Raw genomic sequence first — 19,058 nt, 5'->3', positions numbered from 1 at the left:
CAACTCACGTAAAAATTTTCAACATTTTTAGATGTTAGATAGCCTAACCTATAAGATTTACAAAAATGGCATGTCCAAAATTACATAAAAACAAAATGCGGGCAAAGTTGTTTCTTTTATCTAAAGGGTTCAATTGGTGCAGATTCTTCAAGAAATGCAGCAGCCTCGAAACATTCAGCAGCCTCTAGGGCTGACGCACTAACATCGGCTTTATAAAGCAACCCGAGATTGTACCAGGCTGCCGGGTTGGTTCGATCGAGTCGAAGGGCATCCATTAGAAAACTTCTAACAATAGGCATTGATTGACCACCAAGTTGTCTGAGAATGCAAGCAGTGGATATCAAACTTGGAACATGTGTGGGATTTATATCTAATGCTTTCTTGTATGATCTCAGTGCTTCCTGATGAAGCCCTCTCGCTTCGTTCAATAAACCTAACAAAATCACCCTCGGGGTTTAGCAAACTAGTTTGGTTCTCCAACTAAAAAGATTGGCTATCGCGCAAATATTAGATACTTACAAATATGAACAAAGCAATAACGGGCATGGAACAGAAAATGAGTTCAAAAGAGAGTGCGAATGATTAAAGATGTATATTAGAAAATCAGAAGATTCGGCTTAAAACTAGTTTTCCAATTTTCCGGAAAACAGAACTCTCAACAAGCTTGTACGAGTGCAAACTGTCAGCAACTTTAACATGATATGCAGTACTAATCGAAACATCTAGAATAATTTATCGACAAGTAGATGAACAAAGTACGTGTTTACCTGTAGAGTACCATCTAGTAGCGGAGAAAGGACTGATAGCCTTGGATTTGGAGAGACAGACCTCGGCATCCCGCCACTGCGACAAGCTTATGTACACGTTAGCTAGATCGTGCCATGTTTCCATTTCCAAGCCTCGATCCCACTTCCCCTTAGTCTGCAAGGAATGGAAAGAACAATTTATAAGAGAATCATTTGACAGACGTTGGATTCTACGAGTTACATGCTAGTGGCTCGGAATAACGTGCAGCTATCTTACTTGTGAACTGAAAACAAACATAAAGTATCCTTTTACTCTATTTACCCAAAATGTTTTGCATGAGACTAAACTTCAGGAGAATCCATGAACATTGAGCCACTTCTTTGTTTCGGCACCCACATGCAAGTATGAAAAAGTAATAGATGCTCGATAATATCTTCACCATTATCAAATAGACACTTACGGTATCGAGTTCTATCAGAGAGGAAACTCAAATTATTGTTTTTTTCACTTCCTTTCCTAATATTGTAAACCAGATACAACTTTCACTTTTTTTGGCAATTCAACTTCAAAAGGATAAACTCGATAAAAGGGTATTCAGAATCTACCTTTAGAAGTTTCTTCCCGGATCCCGAGCTTTTATGCTGAACTTGGAGAATGGCAAGAAGATGAGTATATGTCTCAACTGCATTTTTTAACTGCCCTTGTGCAATCTGAAGTTTAGCCTTGGTTCTCAACAATTCTCCTTGGTCCCACTTCCCGGTTTGGTTAAGAGCAGCGTTAATTACCGTCTCCGCATCAACAAACCGTTTTTGAGCTGACAATATCCGAGCCAAAAGGACATATCCCTTAACATTAGACCCTGCTTCGAGTTTCAAGAGCTGCTTTGCATAGTGAAGTGCAACATCCAACTTCCTCTGCTCGGCATTTTCTAGGCAAATATGGAATACGATGTATGGGTCACTTTCTTTCATCAGCTTTTCTGCGGTTTCGAGTACCTCAATTGTTTCGGACTGCTGCAAATTTCTCTGAGAATCGGAAGAAACCATCCTTGACTGAGCTGATAATAGAACTCCCAGTAAGCAGTTTGCTTTGCTCACCATCTGCCAACACTCACCATTCAATCCGACAAGAGCTTTCCGTGCCCAATTTGTCCCTTCCTCGATATAATTCATATTCTCCCCACAAATTTTCGAGGCTAGCAACAATTCCAGGACACAGTCCGGATTGTCTCGGCTATTCAAAAGATTCCGCAAAAGATTCAAAGCAATTATCTCCTCACCTTCCCCATAATAGCAGAGAGCCAACGTACGATATTGTTCTTTTCTTTCCATGATCTCGGGCTGCAATTCTTCAACCTGACGAGCTAAGGCTCTTAGTTCCCCCGAAACAGATAACGCAAAAGCAAGATGATCCAATATCGACGGATCCCATCCGATCCTTTTGAGAAGAAACTTTCTAAGTAGAATTAATAATAAAAGAATGGCCTCTTCAACATTGTTCCTTGGCACAAATGAGCCTTCCATCTGCGCACGGAGGGTTAGAGGGCTTGCTTCGGCACCGCTATATAAAAGCATCACTGCAAATTCTTTTTCGAGTTTCGCTTTGGTTCCGGTATCAAGATTCCAGTAATAGAGGAGAGCCCGCCGGTACGACAATATGGCTTCTTGGGGATCTCCGGCAAGTTTCCATAGCTCCGGAAGCAATTCCACAGCTTTGTTCAAAATTTCCTGCAATTTACAATCCGTAGAGAAGTTGTCCGGCAGGCCATCAGGCAACGCAGATTCGACAGTCTCCAAAATAATCTTGCACGATTGAGCGGCCTCTGTAAAATTATCAGGCAAAAAATTTAAAAAGCATGAATAGGTAACAATGATTGTCACACTGAATGATCAAGGAAGCCTAAATTTCAGTCTTTCGGAGCGTATAGGTGGGTAACCTGTGGAGCAGCTTAGGCTTTGTCATCTCTAGTAAAATATAAGGAAAATGAAAGGGCATACCTCCAAACCTTCCGAGGTGCTGCAATGATTTTGCTTTCAAGAAAATAGCTTCGAGAAGTAAGCTAATGGCGTGCATAGACATGGCAGGAGCAGCTTCACTTTCCGAGCGGCGTCGGTTTTGTTCACATCTTCTAGAAAGGGTAGCTTTCATCTTTGAAGTCACTGCAGAAACGTCTATTCCTTCAAATACATGAAGTGCACCTTCTATATTTCCCTTTTGATACTCGAGCCTCCCTAATAATGCCCTTGCTTCCTATAATTAAACTATCTGTTAGATAAGCCTATACCGTAAATAAATCTAACATAGACATTAATTGACACCATGATCCATTCCTTCCGTAAAATCACCGAGAAATTTCCTCAAACATCGAAGATCAAGAAAGTGCAAAAACGCAACTAAGAAATTGGATGGTACTGACCTCATAGTTCAGATAACCACTCTCGCGAAGCGATGACTCAGCTTCTTCGATATTACTACTATCAGCCTTAGTCTCCACCATCTCGCCTGCTCGAGACGAGTAACCACTCACCGAATAGTCCCGAGTCGCTAGCGACTCGGAAGAAGCATTAGTATCATCAACTCTTAATTGCTGTCCTGACCATATACACCTCATCATTTTCTGAAACCCCCCTCGAATATGGAATCCTCGCTTGTTTATCCAATCCTTAACCGCCATACCGTTCCGTTACACTCGAAATCCTTCGAAAACGGCATCGACATCACAAAAGCCAATCGAGATTAGGAGCATTCCAACATAAAACGTCATGAAATAAGAGAATTAAAACCCTAGCTATATCCTGAATTCTCAGCACTTGATAAACCATACATTTCTGAACCTAAAACCCAAAATTTAAAGTAAAAATCAAAATTTGAAACCAAAAAAAGTAAATAAATACCTATTTTCATACAGTACAGGTTGAGTAAATCACCATAAACATCCAAAATCTGGGTTTAAGCAGCCAATTTTCTCATCAAAGATAAATAACACAAGTAAATAACAAAAAAAAAACCCAGAAAAATTTAACACAAGCATGATGAATTCAGAGCAACCTACACCACATAAAAAATAAAATAAAATAATCTAAAAATATCATAATTTGAAAGGTACAGTTAGAGGTAAAAGAAAACACACTAGTGAAACTAATCAAACCATTGACAATCATCATTCAAAAAATGGGGTTAAAAAACAGCTAAAAGAAAGTACCTTTTCATTGCTAAAAAACATTGACTGAGCCCACCAAACACTCTCATCACTGTGCATTTTCCACAATTCACTCAATCCTAAAGAGAAAAAAAAAATGGGTCCTTAAATTAGTTTTTTCACTTGCAAAGCAAGAATCCAAAGCAAAGCTATCAACTTTATTTTTTGTTTGTTTTTCTTCTTCTACTGCTTTAGCTTCTCAATTTGGAAAAAAGTTTGTATTTTCTTTTTCTTTTTTGAGGTTTTAAGCTTTATATGGTGAAGAATGAGTGCATTAAATTATGAAATCTAACACTGTACCAGTTGGGTTCTTTTGTCTTGAAAAACATGTGAACCAAAGGAAAAGTTTTCAATTTTTTTTCATTATTCGAGAGTAATAAATTATTGAACCGTTCAAAATAATATATTTTTGGGTAAACTATACTCTAGTTACTCAATTATTAGAAAGTTTACGTTTTAGTTATAAACTTTCAAAGAGTTACAAAATGGTCGCTGAGCTATTTTAAATTTTTTATTTAATTCACCTGGCTGCTATTGTATGACTTTCTCTGTTCGCACTGCTTGTATCAACCGAAAGCTCTCCTCCTTTTTCTCTTCTACATTTCACTTTTTTTCATTAAACAACTTTGAACGTCATGAATATGTTAACTAAAATTCAAATAGCTTTCTTCAATTTTCATAATTAGTTGTCAGATCAACTTGAATCTAAAGTATATTCTTCTATTCATTAATAGGTACTGATTCACCATACTAATTGTCAAATCATCACTTAGAGCTCACTAGCCAAACGACTCAAACTTAAAAAAGCAACAACTTAATAACAACGGCAAAGGCAATTTTTTTTACAGGACTGAAATTGAATTATAAAATTTTAAGAGATCAAAATAAAATTTTACCTTGGACTAAGTTATAACTCCATTATTTTTAAGGGACTAACTTTTTTCATATTTAGAGGGGCCAAGTTGCAGTTTTATAATTTTACTATTTCTAAAGGGACTAAATTACAGTTTTTCATTTTTAAGAGGCGAACAAAGCTTCACCTTTGCTTAACAGCCTAGTGGCTTAAATCAAGACTTTTAAATAGTTCACGGACTTAAATTAAAACTTTTGAATAGTTCAATGACATTTTGTAACTTTCTGAAATTAAATAACCAAAATGTAAATTTACTAATAATTTACTGATCTTAGGTGCAATTTACCCTTATTTTTAAAAAAAAATTAAAGACAGTTTCTCGAAGGCAACGTCCATGGCCCCAGTTTGAAATCTTCTCTATAGTTTAGTGTCAGATGCTGGTTTCATGGTCCATGCAAATCCTCTAGCTGCCTGCCAATCTTTTCTTCCCCCCCCCCTCTCTTCCCCCAACCCCCCTTTTCTTTTTCATTTTAAACATAAATAAACAATTAATTTATGGTATGTCTCAACTTTTTCTTATGGTAACTATGTTATGATTTTGGGATTTTTTTAATAAATTTAACATTTTTTTTTAATTTAGTATTTAAATTTTTTCTCATATATAAATTTACATTCTTCTAATTTAGTATCTATAAATTTGACTTTTTTTTAATTTAGTATTTAATTTTTTTTGGCCATATATAAAAATTATTTCATGTTTATCTTGCATATATTTTTTTAAATAATAATGCATATATAAACTTGTTTTCTAAATGAATATTATAATGAAATTGAAATATCAATCAACCTATCGAAAGGAAAGATATGAAGAAGAATAAAGAATAAATATAATATATAAATAATATACTATATAGATGATTAAATATGCATATAGAAAATAATATTTAAAAAAATTAATTTTAAAAAATTAATTAAAATAACAAGAGAGTTGATAGTAGGAACGAGGTAATAGCTTTTTCTTTATGTTTAATAGATAAATACCCTAAACCAAAATAAGAAAGGGTCAATTTTGACTTTAATATCTTTTTAACTTTCCAACTTACATGGGCACATGAGAAAGTTATTTTCTCACCTTTTTTCACGGGAATCATATTACCATGTTTATAGGAAAGTAATTCTCAAGGGAATGTTAGATTCTAAAAATAATAATTTTGTTTTGACATAGCAAACGTTGGAATAGCTTTCCAACTGATTAAATTCTTAAGAAAGTTATCACTTTCCATTATACTAAATGTTACCTAATCCTCTAGCAATCTTATTTTTTATTAGGTAACAAAAATAATGAATGTATAATTTACATAAAACATATGACGTAAATTTTCTTTTTTGTATTTTAAATGTTGAATTATTTTTATTTTAATATAACTTAATGAAAATTTTTTTAAACCTTTTATTTTCTTAATAGTCATTCGTTAAGCATAGCTCAAATCATAATTTTTTAACACAAATTTTTGCTGATACTCGCAATATTTTTATGGAATTGAAGGCCTTCTAAAGATCAGGCTTGAATTATCTTTGTCATTAACAGTAAAAATAATCATAGACTCTATGAAAAATAAAATTTGAACATATTGTTTAACGAACTAGAGGAAACTCTAAATAAATTTAGGCATTCCTACCATTAACGTCCATGTCATCTGTTACATGATGAGTATACATTAACTATTCCTGCCCCCTCATAAAAACTAACACCATTAGTGTTTTAGGGTAATTTCTATAACATTTGATACGTTTAAGTATCAAATTGGACAAATAAAAAGCTTTGATACCAAATTAGAAAAAAACTATCAAGTTCAGATGCCAAATAATATCAAATTAGAAAAAAACCTTAAACATAGATCATAAAACGAACATAAATAATATCAAATAAAAAATTCAAATTCAAATATCAAATACTAAATATTACGTCAAAACATTATAATTTTATGTGCATGTAATAAATTAAATAGAATGTATAAATTAAATGATATGATAAAGAATAATGGTCCAAAGGAGGTACAAACAAGTCCAAAAGGTTTTTCTTTTAAATATATATATATATTTGAAACTACACGTATATTAAAAGCTTCACCAAAAAGGTGTGAGGAGTGTTTAATGTGTCGGAAAGTAGGTGTTTGTTGTGTTGCTTTGGTTTCAATCCAAATCCAATGTATTTATTATAAATTTGGGGGAAGATGTACCGTGTAAGACAAAACTCAAATATGTCTCTACTTTTCTGTTCTACTTTACTCCATCTAACAAAACGTGTTTCCCACTCAGTTAAATTCATTTTTTAATTATATAAAAATTTATTATAAATTTAAAATTAAAATAATTAAGGATGTGAGAAATATTCTGTTAATTTATATGTTGGTTGAGTATTTTTTTCTTTCTCTCTTAAATGGCAATGTTTCTCTATTTATACGATATAAATACTATTCACTGATATGATATATTAGATATATTCTATGTCTATCAATATATATATTTTATTCTAGACTTAACACGTGCTTAAGTGATTTTTTGCGCGATCTCATGTGTGATTTTATCGAAGAATATAAGTATCCTTTTGCGAACAACCATTATCATGCAAGTTTGGTCTGCAAACTTAGCTTGTGAGCTCGATGGCATCTAACCTGAACCTATTCAAGTCCCATTTAAATTTTGAACCATTAATAACAAATATCGTAACAATATTTAATTTTTAAATATATTTTATAAGATATATGTCGCATCTTCAATTTAATATGAATTTCGCCAACAGTTAATAAAATAAATTTTCGAATAATAAAACTATAATATAAATATAGCATTGTGTACATTTAGACTTTAATTTTGTTGGGATTGTTGCTTCTTTGAAAAAGAAAATTCAAAATATTATTTATTGGAGAATCAATTGAATTTTTTGAAACCCTAAATATTATATCCAAACATAAACTTTACGTTTCTAAACTTACCTTTATTTTACAGGCATCTACAAATATCCAAACCTATTTCACATTCCTAGAAAAAAAAACACCTCCAAATTAGATCATAAATATAATTATTCATTTTTTACATTTTTAACTTTAAAAAATATACATTAATTGTAATAATAATTCTAATTATTATTGTATTGGTAATATCTAAATTATTGTTTAGGCACAAAATAATTCTTGTGCCTTGTACTGTACTTAATTCCAACATTGACGTTGGAATTGGGAAAATATGCAGTTAATAAAAGTGAAGGTTATGATTCTGTTTCTGTCTTGATTAAATGTGTACTAATTACCATTCAATGCCCACAAATTGTCAGCACAAATGCCACCCTAATTTATTGCTAACCTTTTTCTCAGGCTTAATATCATTTTCATCATTGAAAATCCTCACTTTTATTATTTTACTTTTTTATTTTTATTCCGTCACTAAAGTTAAGCTCTTAATTATTTTTGAGTAAATTATAAAGATAGTTATTTTTATTTACCTTAAATTATATTTTAGTCTTTTATGTTTAAAATGTTATGTTTTAGTCAGTTACGTTTGTATTTTGTTACAAAGTAGTCACTCTGCCATTAAACTCTGTTACCTCCCTAACATCAATCCTACATGACAGCCCAAATGAGTTTTAAATGCCAACTTGGATGTCCAACTAGGATGGGAATAGTTTTTTCGGTCAAATGGAAAAGAAAATTAAAAGAAAAAGGAGACAGATGATTTTTCTTTTCCAGTCCAAGATGTAAATAATTTAAAATTTTCAATTAATTAAATTTATTTAATTAAAAATTTATTCTCGTCCTAATTGGACATCCAAGTTGACATTTAAAACCTATTTGAATTGCCATATAGGATTGCCGTTATGTAGGTAACGGAGCTTAATAGCAGAGTGACTACTTTGTAACAAGACGATAACATAAGTGACTAAAACATAATATTTCAAACATAAGTGACTAAAACGTAATCTGAGCCAAATAAAAGTGACTTTTTTCAATTTACCCATATTTTTTGTTAAAAGAATCAAAAGTTAACACGTGTACACTATTTCGCATCATTGTAATGATTAAAATGCCAACATGTTTTTTTATTCTTTTTTCTTAATAATAAAATATTTTTCTTTTTCATTTCTCTTCTTCTTTCATGAAATATATATATATATATTTTCCAAAATGAAATGTTTCTATATTTGAAAATGCTTTAAGAATCTGGCAGTGTGTTGTTGATTGCTGACTTGGAATCGACACAAAATTTTGAGAATTTCTCAAGAAAGAAGGAAGTTCATAAGACCCCAAAATGGCTGCTCTAGCTTTATTGTCAGTCAACAGCTAGGATTGGTCCCAATTTCTTGAAGTGAAGTATATGGAACGTGGTGGTGATGAAGATGTTGACGAATGATGGCCATGGGGGTCAGAGCGATGTCGAATTGACGAAAAGCGACGGATTGAAGACTTGAGTTTCAAACCTTCAATGAACCTCCTTCGATGCTTTCCTTGAGGTCGACCAGTTAAAGGAGGGGGGAAAGGGGAGCCCAAGGGTGTTCTTTCATCAGAGCTCCAATGCTGGAATAAGGCAATGGGAGTAAGAACAAAGCAGTGGCGGAGCCAGGGGTAGCAGTGCCCGGCCCTAAAATGAAAAAGAATTTATTTAAGTATTTTTATAATTTATAAAATTTTAAATTAGTAATAATAAAATTGTATTTTAATCCTTCAAAAATAATAAAAATTTAATTTAATCTTTTAAAAATTATAAAGATATATACTATTAAAATAATAAAATTATAATTTTTTACTATCGTAAAAATATATAATTTAATTTCGACTTTTCAAATAATTTTCTAACTTCGCCTTTAAAACAAAGTGAGGTGTCTAAATTTTTCCTTGAGTTTTGAGTTAAGCCAAGAAAGAAAAAGAAAAGGGAGAAAGATGACTGTGTGATTAAAAAAAATAAAAGGATTAATTTGAATGATAGAATGAAAGTAGGGAAATAAAATTATAAAAAATAGTAAAAAGGTTAAAAGTGAGAATTTTCTTACAATACGAAAGCTAAAAATGGTATTAAGCTTCTTCTTCTTCTTTTTTTACACTTTATTTTATTATATAATAATTGAATTTAAAGAATTTGTGCATTTTAATATATTGATAATAAGTATTATATATAAAATCTGAAATATTTATATATCTATGTTGTGTTGATTTATTATTGTAATTTGTTTTAATTATTATTTTTATAGCATATAATCACATCGAGATTAATATATTTATCATATAGGATGAATGTGTAATACCATAATAGATATTAAAAATTTGGTTAAAATATGCTCCAAGTCTTCGTTATTGAAAAAGTAATAAGAATGAAAAATGAAAAGGTTGTCTTATTTAAAATCACAATTATGAAATCCCCTTTCTTTCACTTCACACCTTGAAACGTGTTATTCTTATAAAGATAAATACACTTTCACATCTTTTTAACCCAAAATGACTAAGTAGGAATATTTTTTTTAAGGTATTCTTGAGAAAAAGATCCAATGGAGATGAGGTGGGGGCCTATGGCTCACAGGATTAGAGCACGTGACTACAAATCATGTTGTCGGGAGTTCAATTCCCTCCTCGCTCACAACCGGCCTAAAAGGGAAAGACCTTTTCCAGGGGTAGGAAAATTATGATACTATTCATACATTTGAAATTTAGTGAGTATTATTTTTAGTTTCAAAAGATCACACTAACAAATTAAAAGAAGAATTTTAACAGTATTAATAATCGAACCTAAAATTTAAAATTAAAAAAATAAAAAAACTAAATTATTGAAAATATAAATAGAAAAAAACTAAATTCTAAATGAATAAATAAAAAAATTATTAAACTTTTTAACTTAAAAAAAATTAGACGTTTGATAAGTATTTTAAATATTTGCTAATCGAGATGGGCTTTGATTAGTTACTATATTCGAATATGACGTAACTTATAATTAATTTATATTATATTTAAGTTTTTGATTGAGTTAATATTATAAATTAAATATTCGACAGTTGATACTAATTTAGTTTAAAAATGAATTAAGCATCCATTCTTTTTAAAGAGTAATAAATATAATTAAGAAGGTATTTTTAAAAGGGATTCGAGAAAAGAAAGAAACTAGATAAATTTTAGAAGGGAAGTATGAAAAACGAGTATCATGCAAATAACGTGTTAAAAAGTAAATAATAAAGAGAATAAAAGAGAATGTATTTTTATTGCTAGGATGTTTAAACGTGTTTTTTCAAATTCTATATTTATAGATATAATAAGTATACATAATATGAAACTTTACTTCTAATAAACATTAGAGTCTTAATGTATATTAAACTTATTTTAATTTTAATGGACATCAACTTAATAATAAAATATTCATAATAAATAAATATATACATTAAAAATTTTCACCCATATAAGTTTATCATAAGTTATTTTTTGTTTAAGTTTAAAATTTTAATTAAATATAAATTCAGATGATAAGTAAATAAATAAAAATTCGAATTATGATAAAATAAAACATATTCATCTTTGATATTTTAAAACTCACATATATTTATTTTGTTGTCGTACATTAAAGTAGGTAGAGCACATAGGAAGAGTTAAAACAATATTTATTTAGATGCCTCATTTTGGATTAATAAATATATATTGAATGTTGATCCATGCATGCATGCATCGTGAAGCTTGTAATATCAATGGTGTCCATTTCCACCACCCCCACCACCTCCAAAACCACCGCCCTTTCCACCTCCAGCTCCACCACCTACTCCACCTCCAAAACCACCACCCTTGCCATATCCACCTCCGGCACCGCCGCCAAATCCACCACCTTTTCCAATTCCTCCGCCGACTCCACCACCATGCCCACCACCAATTCCATGGCCTCCTCCCTTACCAATTCCACCTCCATATCCTCCTCCTTTGCCAATCCCACCACCTTTTCCTACGCCACCTCCGTATCCTCCACCCTTTCCGATTCCACCACCAACACCTCCTCCTTTGCCAATCCCACCACCCTTTCCTATGCCACCTCCGTATCCACCACCAACACCTCCTCCTTTGCCAATCCCACCACCTTTTCCTATGCCACCTCCGTATCCACCACCAACACCTCCTCCTTTGCCAATCCCACCACCATATCCACCACCTTTACCAAAGCCTCCACCAGCACCACCACCATGCCCACCTCCGAATCCACCACCACCTCCAGCTCCTCCAAAACCACCCCCGCCTCCAACTCCAAAGCCACCTCCCTGTGTTAAGTACTTCTCTTCCTCCTCTTTCGTACTCACCACTTCTTTAGCAATCACATTTACTACAAACACATTAAAACAAAGCAAAGATAACAAGACAACTCTTTTAGTAACACTCACCATTTTGTTTGAGTTTTAGCTTGGTTCATGACAGTTCCAACATCCCAAGTGCTTTTATAAGCCAATTTGGACCCCATTAATTCATTTCAACTAATAACCGTTCACCACATTTAATACCCAAATAGTCATATCTACTATTATTAAGTAACCAAATATGCCTTTTGACTCAATAGCGAGTATACTAACTTTGACTTAAAAAACCCCAAAATACTATACAATTTTATTTAAATTCTTTTTCAATACAATACAATATTTAGCATTACCTATAATTCCTTCCCCACCCTTAAAATAGGAAGATAAATACACTTCAACACACTTGAACTCAAGCCCTCTTGCACTAGCAACAATATCAATGTCAATCAAGCTAAAATTCTATACTTGCGTTAATTTCCTTATACAATTTAACTTCATATTTATATTATAAGTTCTTTTTAGGTAATATTCATATTCACTTTTGAAGTATCCTATACTCTCTATATATTCATAATTAATGAATTTTTTTGTAATAAGAGGTAGGATTACGAGTTATCTTGATTAAACTTGAAATTGATGTCAATTGAAAATTTTAGTACAATTTTTTTACTACTCCACTAATTAGTTTAATTGGCAAGTTAAAAGTTAAAAATAAATGAAACTCACAATAGTAATTTAACCCCACTTAGTATAACTTGAAAAATAAAAACAAAACAAAAGACTTCATTAATAATGTATTAAAAGCTAGAAATATTATCTACAAATTCACCCAATCTAGCAGTAAGTGTGGTGAAAGCTTATTCATGGACACCATATATGTTAGCTAAATATGTCCATATAAGTTCAATAATCTGTTTCCTTTGTGAAATATGTAGTGTATATATGGGTTTGTCAATCTAAATAACCTTAAAATTTGAATGTATTTACATGTCCAACACGTACTTCAATGTTCAAGTGTGAACAACGTAGGTGAAGCATGACCTTGGGCTCCAAACTCAACAAACCCTTTGAAAAATTGTTGAAGTGACAATGATATAATTTGGACTATTCTTTAGTTTCAAAAAGATAAAGCCATATCCATGTGCTTGGTAGATACAGAATTTATTGCATAAAAAAGGAAGGGGGAAAATGTTTAATTCTTAGCTTGATTTCTTGGTAATACCATTTGTCTTTTAGTCGTAATTAGAAGAAAATTTTGAATAGAAAAAAGATATAACATAATTTTGCATTTAACGTAATATTATAATATTAATTAATAATAATTAAAATAATATTAATTGATGTGATAAATATGAAAATATTAGGTTACTTATCGTTAAAATGTTTTATAAATATGATAATAAAGGTTTTATACATTTAAACTATGTTGAATAATAATAGATAAAATTTAAAATGATTTTATTTTTCAATACTAATTAATAATTAATAATAGCTAAACTCATATAAAATAATATGATAAATATAACAAAGTTTTTATTCATTTAGCTATACAAATGAGTTGAATGATAATAATTATATTTTTTTATTTATTATAGAGTATTGGATTTTAATTATTATTTTAATATTAATAAAAGTTAAAAATCATATGTAATAAATATAAAAAAGAGATTAAATTAAGACTTGATAAGTAATATCTTATTATAAAATAATTTAATTATTTTACAATTTCTAAAAAAATATTATTAATTAAATAAAAGCAATTGTTGTTGTATTTTAATAATATTTATATTAATTAAATACAATTTTAAATAAATAAACACGTAAATACACTAAGAAACTAGTGTAGCTAAATGTCGGTATTTGGTATCTTTTCAAGTCGCTGTCGTCAAAGAGTATCATCACCGACGTTAATTACTGCAAGGTTTTTCAAAATTAATAATGTAAGATTTTTTTGTCAATATGTGCCTTAAAGATTGACTTATTTGAGGATTGTCTTAATGCTTTCCACATTGAATTTCTGTCAATTTTTTCCTTTTTACATTAGAATATTATGAGTAAATTTGAGTTTGAATAAGAATGATTAAATTTCAATTTGTTATTATAGTCCATTTAAAAATAGAGATTTAATGTATATATTTTAATTTTGATTTAATTTAATATCTTAACTTTTGATGGTACGAACTTTTAAAAATTGTTAGTATCGTTAAAACTTTTTATAAATTTATGTATGTGGATATAAAGTTTATTTTATTTTTCTCAAAATGACACAACATCACAAAATAATTTTAATAGCGTTAATAAATGAATTTTAAATTTTAAATTTAAAAAAGTATGGAGATTAAATTCTAAATATATGAAAAATACAGAAATTTTGAGCAAATTAAAACCTTTAAATTTTTACACTATATAATTTAATAAAGAAATAAATAATTAACCAAACACAAAGCACGAGTGAAAATAATATAATTGTATTATTTGTAATTGTATTCTAGTTTTTAGTCTGTTTTATATTAATTTGATTCTAGTTATAATTATTCGGATCTCCAACGATGGAAGGCGAAATTCTTCTTTTGTAAATTCAATAATATTACACTTAAATTCAATTGTATATAACATTTGAGATAATAAATTAAATATTAAAAAAATTAACACAAAATTATTTATACCAACTGATCAAATCAACTTTAAAAAAAATACAAAAATTTCACCTGGATTTAAATATTAATATTAATATATCATAATTTAAATGATCGTATATGCCTTCGTGAATCTGCAAAACTGAAAATGAATTGTGGTCAATAATTGCAATAATTGAGATTGGCTGTGGAAATTGATGTCGATGATGTTACTAATCCCTAATTTAAACATACTCAATTGGTTTCGTCGTCATGTTAAAATTTTATTATTGAATTTAAGTTGATTTGAATATTATTATTTAAAGTTTTCTTATAAAATTCAAAAGATTACATTAATAAAATAAAATAAAATTTAATAATATTAACAATTAAAATTAAATTTTAAAAAATAAAAAATAAAAAACAATTTAAAGTTTAAAAATAAAAATAGAGAGACTAAAAATATTTTATGTAACGCTCAAAATTTTTATTAAGTTTGAATTGTTAATTTATGTACTCATAAAGCTGCAGTTGAGCTGCCAAATAGATATTACAGTTTGACTGTCAAAATTACAATAATACTATCAGAATACACTTTCTCAATCACATATCAAACCATCCCGATGCACATGCATAAATAAACTAACACATATATTTCATAAACAAATGTCATGCATACTTTCCATACGTAATCAAGATTTCGAATTTTTCAAAACACAAATCGTACATATATTTTTCACATACTTTACTTATATCACATACAGACACATATTAACAGATCTTGAATTTGATTCTCTTGTTTTGGATTTTCATATTAATTTGGAAATTATGTCACACCAGAGTTGTAGGGCATATCTTTCAATTTCATTAGGTTGTTGACAAGAATGAATTTGCTGGTAAGAACGTCTTTTTTTTTTTTGTTACCGGTTGTAATGTGGTACTTCTTTTGTTGATATGATCTTAGAGTAGGTGGTCGTTATTTTGTTGTAGCGCTTAGATGGATGTTTTGTTGTTTTGATAGGAGAAGTTCGTGAGGCGCACAATCATCCGCCGACAGTTTAGTCGCTGCTCTACTGCTGATTTCCCGGGGTTAAGTTTCTAATGCCGGTTTGGGGATTGGTTTAAGTGCTACGCACCGAATTCGTTTTTAGTTGCTAATTAGGTTGGGTTGTAAATGTTGTGTTCAGTAATTGTTTCTGTTGTGGTGCCGACTTTTTTACAGCAATTACATGTATGTTTCTAATTCAAAAACACGAAATTACAATTCGTCACATGGCCGTGTTGGCAACACAGTCTGATTTGTTGTGGGTCACATGAGTGTGTAGACCCATTTTGATCTTTTCGTGGGGTTTGTTTGGATCGAGAATAAAGTTTTGAAATTGGATTTTTAGATACTCTATAAGCATGTAGGACTTGAAATTCTTAAAGTTTATGTGTTTGTATGTTAGTAAGCATGAAATCAAGTAATAACTCTATATAAGCTTGTGATAAAATCTGAATTAATGATATTGATGAAACATGCCATATTTTTTATTCGATAAGAATATATGTTGTATGAGATATTAGCATAATAATAAATGTGCATTGGGGTGAGATATGATATGGATTGGAGGAAGTATTATTTTGACAGTATTACTACATTTTTGACCATATTTTCATAAATTTCTATTTGACAGTTTAGTTGTAAATTTTCTGAATGACATACAACCACGTTACAGTGTGATAGTTGGATGGGCTTTTGCAATCCTTATAGTTTGATTGGTTGAATGGAGATGATGGATAGCGGATGGGGGTAGGATTAATTTGTTCTGATAGATACTTTTGCACATGTGAAATTCTAATATGTATGTTCTGATTATGCATGTGATTTCTGTTTGTAGCCCGTGGCACACATATTGGCTTTTAGCTAACTTTGTTATTTTACCATTTTTAGGTAATTCTCAAACAAGTTTGGGCAGCGATCTTGGATCTCGATTTGGTATTGAATTTGGTTTCGTTAGGAAACTTGTTTTTGGATATTATGGACTTTTTAAACTGTTTGTTTTTTGGACGATTATTTTTTTTTTGGATTTTTGGCTAATATTCATTCGTTATTTTTGATAAATTAAACTAATTGAATGATTTATTAAGTTAAATGATTTTTCTAAAGATAATAACTCTAAAAGGTCTTTCCGCGGAAAATGTCTAATTGAAGCATGGAATTTTACAAAAAAAAAAAAAGGAATCAAAGACATGATGTTGTTATGTATAAACTTAAGCACCAAAACACTCAAAAGAAACGAAATCAAATACTTTTATCAAATTGAAAGGTTTTAAAGAAGGTTTTTGGTTTGGATTTGAAGGAGAAAAAGTTTAAGATTCTAGTGTAACCTTCTAATCTGGTTCTAACATCTTGGCCAAGTTTGAGGTATTATATTTTAACCTACAAGATTTTAGATGTTTGATAAATATTCTTTTTTTTTTCAAGGTATCTATCAGAATGAGTTTAGTAACTAATCCTTTGCATTTTGTAAGCCTATTAAAAAATTAGATCCTTATTTTAAATAATTACTACCGATTGTGTAATAGCCCAAATTTGTCCGGGCCTTAAAAAGTAGTAATAATTAGGGGTGTGCATAATTCGGGTAAAACCGAAAAAATTCGGTTAACCGACCGAATTCGGTTAATCGGTCGGTAAACCGAATTTTTTCGGTCGGGAGTCGGTTAATTTTTTTATGATTTTTCGGTTAACGGCTAATTCGGTTCGAAACCGGTCGGTTAACCGAAAATTTTCGGTTAACCGAAAAAATTAATAAATAAAATTATCCAACCCAACCCAACCCAAACTCAATTACCCAACCCAATAAAACTAAAACTAAAGTTTACCCAATTACCCAATCCAATAAAACTAAAACTAAAAGACAACCCAATTTACTAAAGTCTAAAACCCAATTTACTTTAATAATTTATAAATTTTTTAAATTTTAAAAATAAAAAATAAAAAAAAATTCGGGTATTTTTCGGTAATTCGGTTAATTCGGTTAATTCGGGTAATCCGGGTAATTCGGGCAATTCGGGTAATTTTTAACCAAAAATAAAAAATACATAATTTTCGGTTAATTCGGTTAACCGACCTTATTAACCGAAAAAATTTCGGTTCGGTTAAATTTTTTTTAAAAAAAATCGGTTCGGTTAACGGTTAAAATTTTTGAAAGGTCGGTTAATTCGGTTATAGTAATTTCGGGTCGGTTAACCGGTCGGTTAACCGAATGAACACCCCTAGTAATAATAAATGAATGTTTTTAAAACAGTCCATTTACAACAACCTATAGGGCCAAAATTAGCCTGTTTAAACCTTATACCCTGTTACAACCCAATATTATAGCCCATTAACCCTTAACCCAGCAGAACTACCCAAAACCCGCCTACACCCAAACCCAACAAGCAGTATCCCAACAAAGCCCAAACTGGAAACATCAGGAGACTTACGGTTTCCTGGGAAACCCTCGCGCCGCAGCGTCGCAATCAGCCCAAGAGTCACGCCTCTTCAGTTCCCATCAACCCCCATCAGCGCGTAGTCATGGATGCTCGAACGAAATCCTAGCGATTCGCCTGCAAGAAAAGGAAAGAAATCAAAGCAAAATCGTAGCAAAAGGATTAGAGCAGGGTTTGGAAAGAAATTTTTCGATTTCTTTCCAAAGTAAGCAGTAGATTAAGGCTATAAAGCCTTTCCTCAAATCTGTAAAAAGGGGAGGAAAAAAGATTGTATACAAAATATTTTTTTGCAATAATATATCAGAACTATTTCGCGAGAAACAAAGGTGATCGATTGTTCTTACTCTACTTTTTTTATTCTCTTTTACTTTATTGTAAACAACATGCATATAGTACATTACAAACAGAGGAAGGAGAAATACCTTTTAGATTCGCTGCGAAAAGCGAAGCTTTTCGAATCCCAACCGCCGTGTGTGGTGGAGTTGGCGACGGCGCGTGAACGCTTGAGAATGGAGGCTCGACGGAGCTTCGACGCCAGTCCCAGATCCTCATTCAGAGGATTTTGCCTTTTTTTTTTCTTCAGAACCAGGTGCAAAATGATTTCAAAACTAAAATTTAACTTATATTAGCATAAATGAAACGGTGTCGTTTTAGTTTAAGCCACTAAGCATAAAACGACATCGTTTCTCTGCACAAGATCTGCGCGTTGATCCGAAAACCCGGGTAGGATCCGCGTGTTCTGGTAAAATGGGCGAATTGTTTAATTGACCCTTCCGTGTTTTCAAATTTTTAAATTTCATGTTATTTTTATTTTAATTTAGCCCCAGTCTTTTATATTTATTTCAATTTAATCCCAGACCC

General features: G+C 30.8%; 2 protein-coding genes and 1 long non-coding RNA gene across 5 annotated transcripts; all 3 read right to left on the bottom strand.

Annotated features, from left to right (window-relative positions):
* Window positions 1-9: 9 nt before the first annotated feature.
* Window positions 10-4,231, bottom strand: LOC121215133 (protein NPGR2). Of its 3 annotated transcripts, XM_041089443.1 has the most exons (7): window positions 3,950-4,231; window positions 3,642-3,690; window positions 3,164-3,444; window positions 2,745-2,997; window positions 1,353-2,569; window positions 768-921; window positions 10-433 (listed from the first exon to the last, which is right to left on the bottom strand). In XM_041089443.1, the coding sequence occupies exons 3-7, from the start codon at window positions 3,419-3,421 to the stop codon at window positions 117-119; spliced, it is 2,199 nt and encodes a 732-aa protein (XP_040945377.1). In that variant the 5' UTR covers window positions 3,422-3,444; window positions 3,642-3,690; window positions 3,950-4,231; the 3' UTR covers window positions 10-116. The 3 variants fall into 3 exon arrangements, with proteins under 3 accessions (XP_040945377.1, XP_040945375.1, XP_040945376.1); XM_041089441.1 differs by lacking the exon at window positions 3,642-3,690 and having other exon boundaries at window positions 3,950-4,224; XM_041089442.1 differs by lacking the exon at window positions 3,642-3,690 and having other exon boundaries at window positions 3,164-3,581; window positions 3,950-4,190.
* A 7,092-nt stretch (window positions 4,232-11,323) lies between these two features.
* LOC121215117 (glycine-rich cell wall structural protein) lies at window positions 11,324-12,239 on the bottom strand. Its single transcript, XM_041089440.1, has one exon. It carries the CDS (start codon window positions 12,196-12,198, stop codon window positions 11,515-11,517), a length of 684 nt encoding a protein of 227 aa, XP_040945374.1. The 5' UTR covers window positions 12,199-12,239; the 3' UTR covers window positions 11,324-11,514.
* A 5,698-nt stretch (window positions 12,240-17,937) lies between these two features.
* Window positions 17,938-18,785, bottom strand: LOC107942208 (uncharacterized). The gene is made up of 2 exons (XR_001695795.2): window positions 18,620-18,785; window positions 17,938-18,314 (listed from the first exon to the last, which is right to left on the bottom strand). It is a non-coding gene; the product is annotated as an uncharacterized lncRNA (long non-coding RNA).
* Window positions 18,786-19,058: the final 273 nt, after the last annotated feature.

This window comes from Gossypium hirsutum, chromosome A02, assembly GCF_007990345.1.
Source record: "Gossypium hirsutum isolate 1008001.06 chromosome A02, Gossypium_hirsutum_v2.1, whole genome shotgun sequence".
Classification (NCBI taxonomy): domain Eukaryota; kingdom Viridiplantae; phylum Streptophyta; class Magnoliopsida; order Malvales; family Malvaceae; genus Gossypium; species Gossypium hirsutum.
The sequence above is the reverse complement of the archived record's forward strand: the minus strand, read 5'-3'. Positions and strand labels throughout refer to the sequence as shown.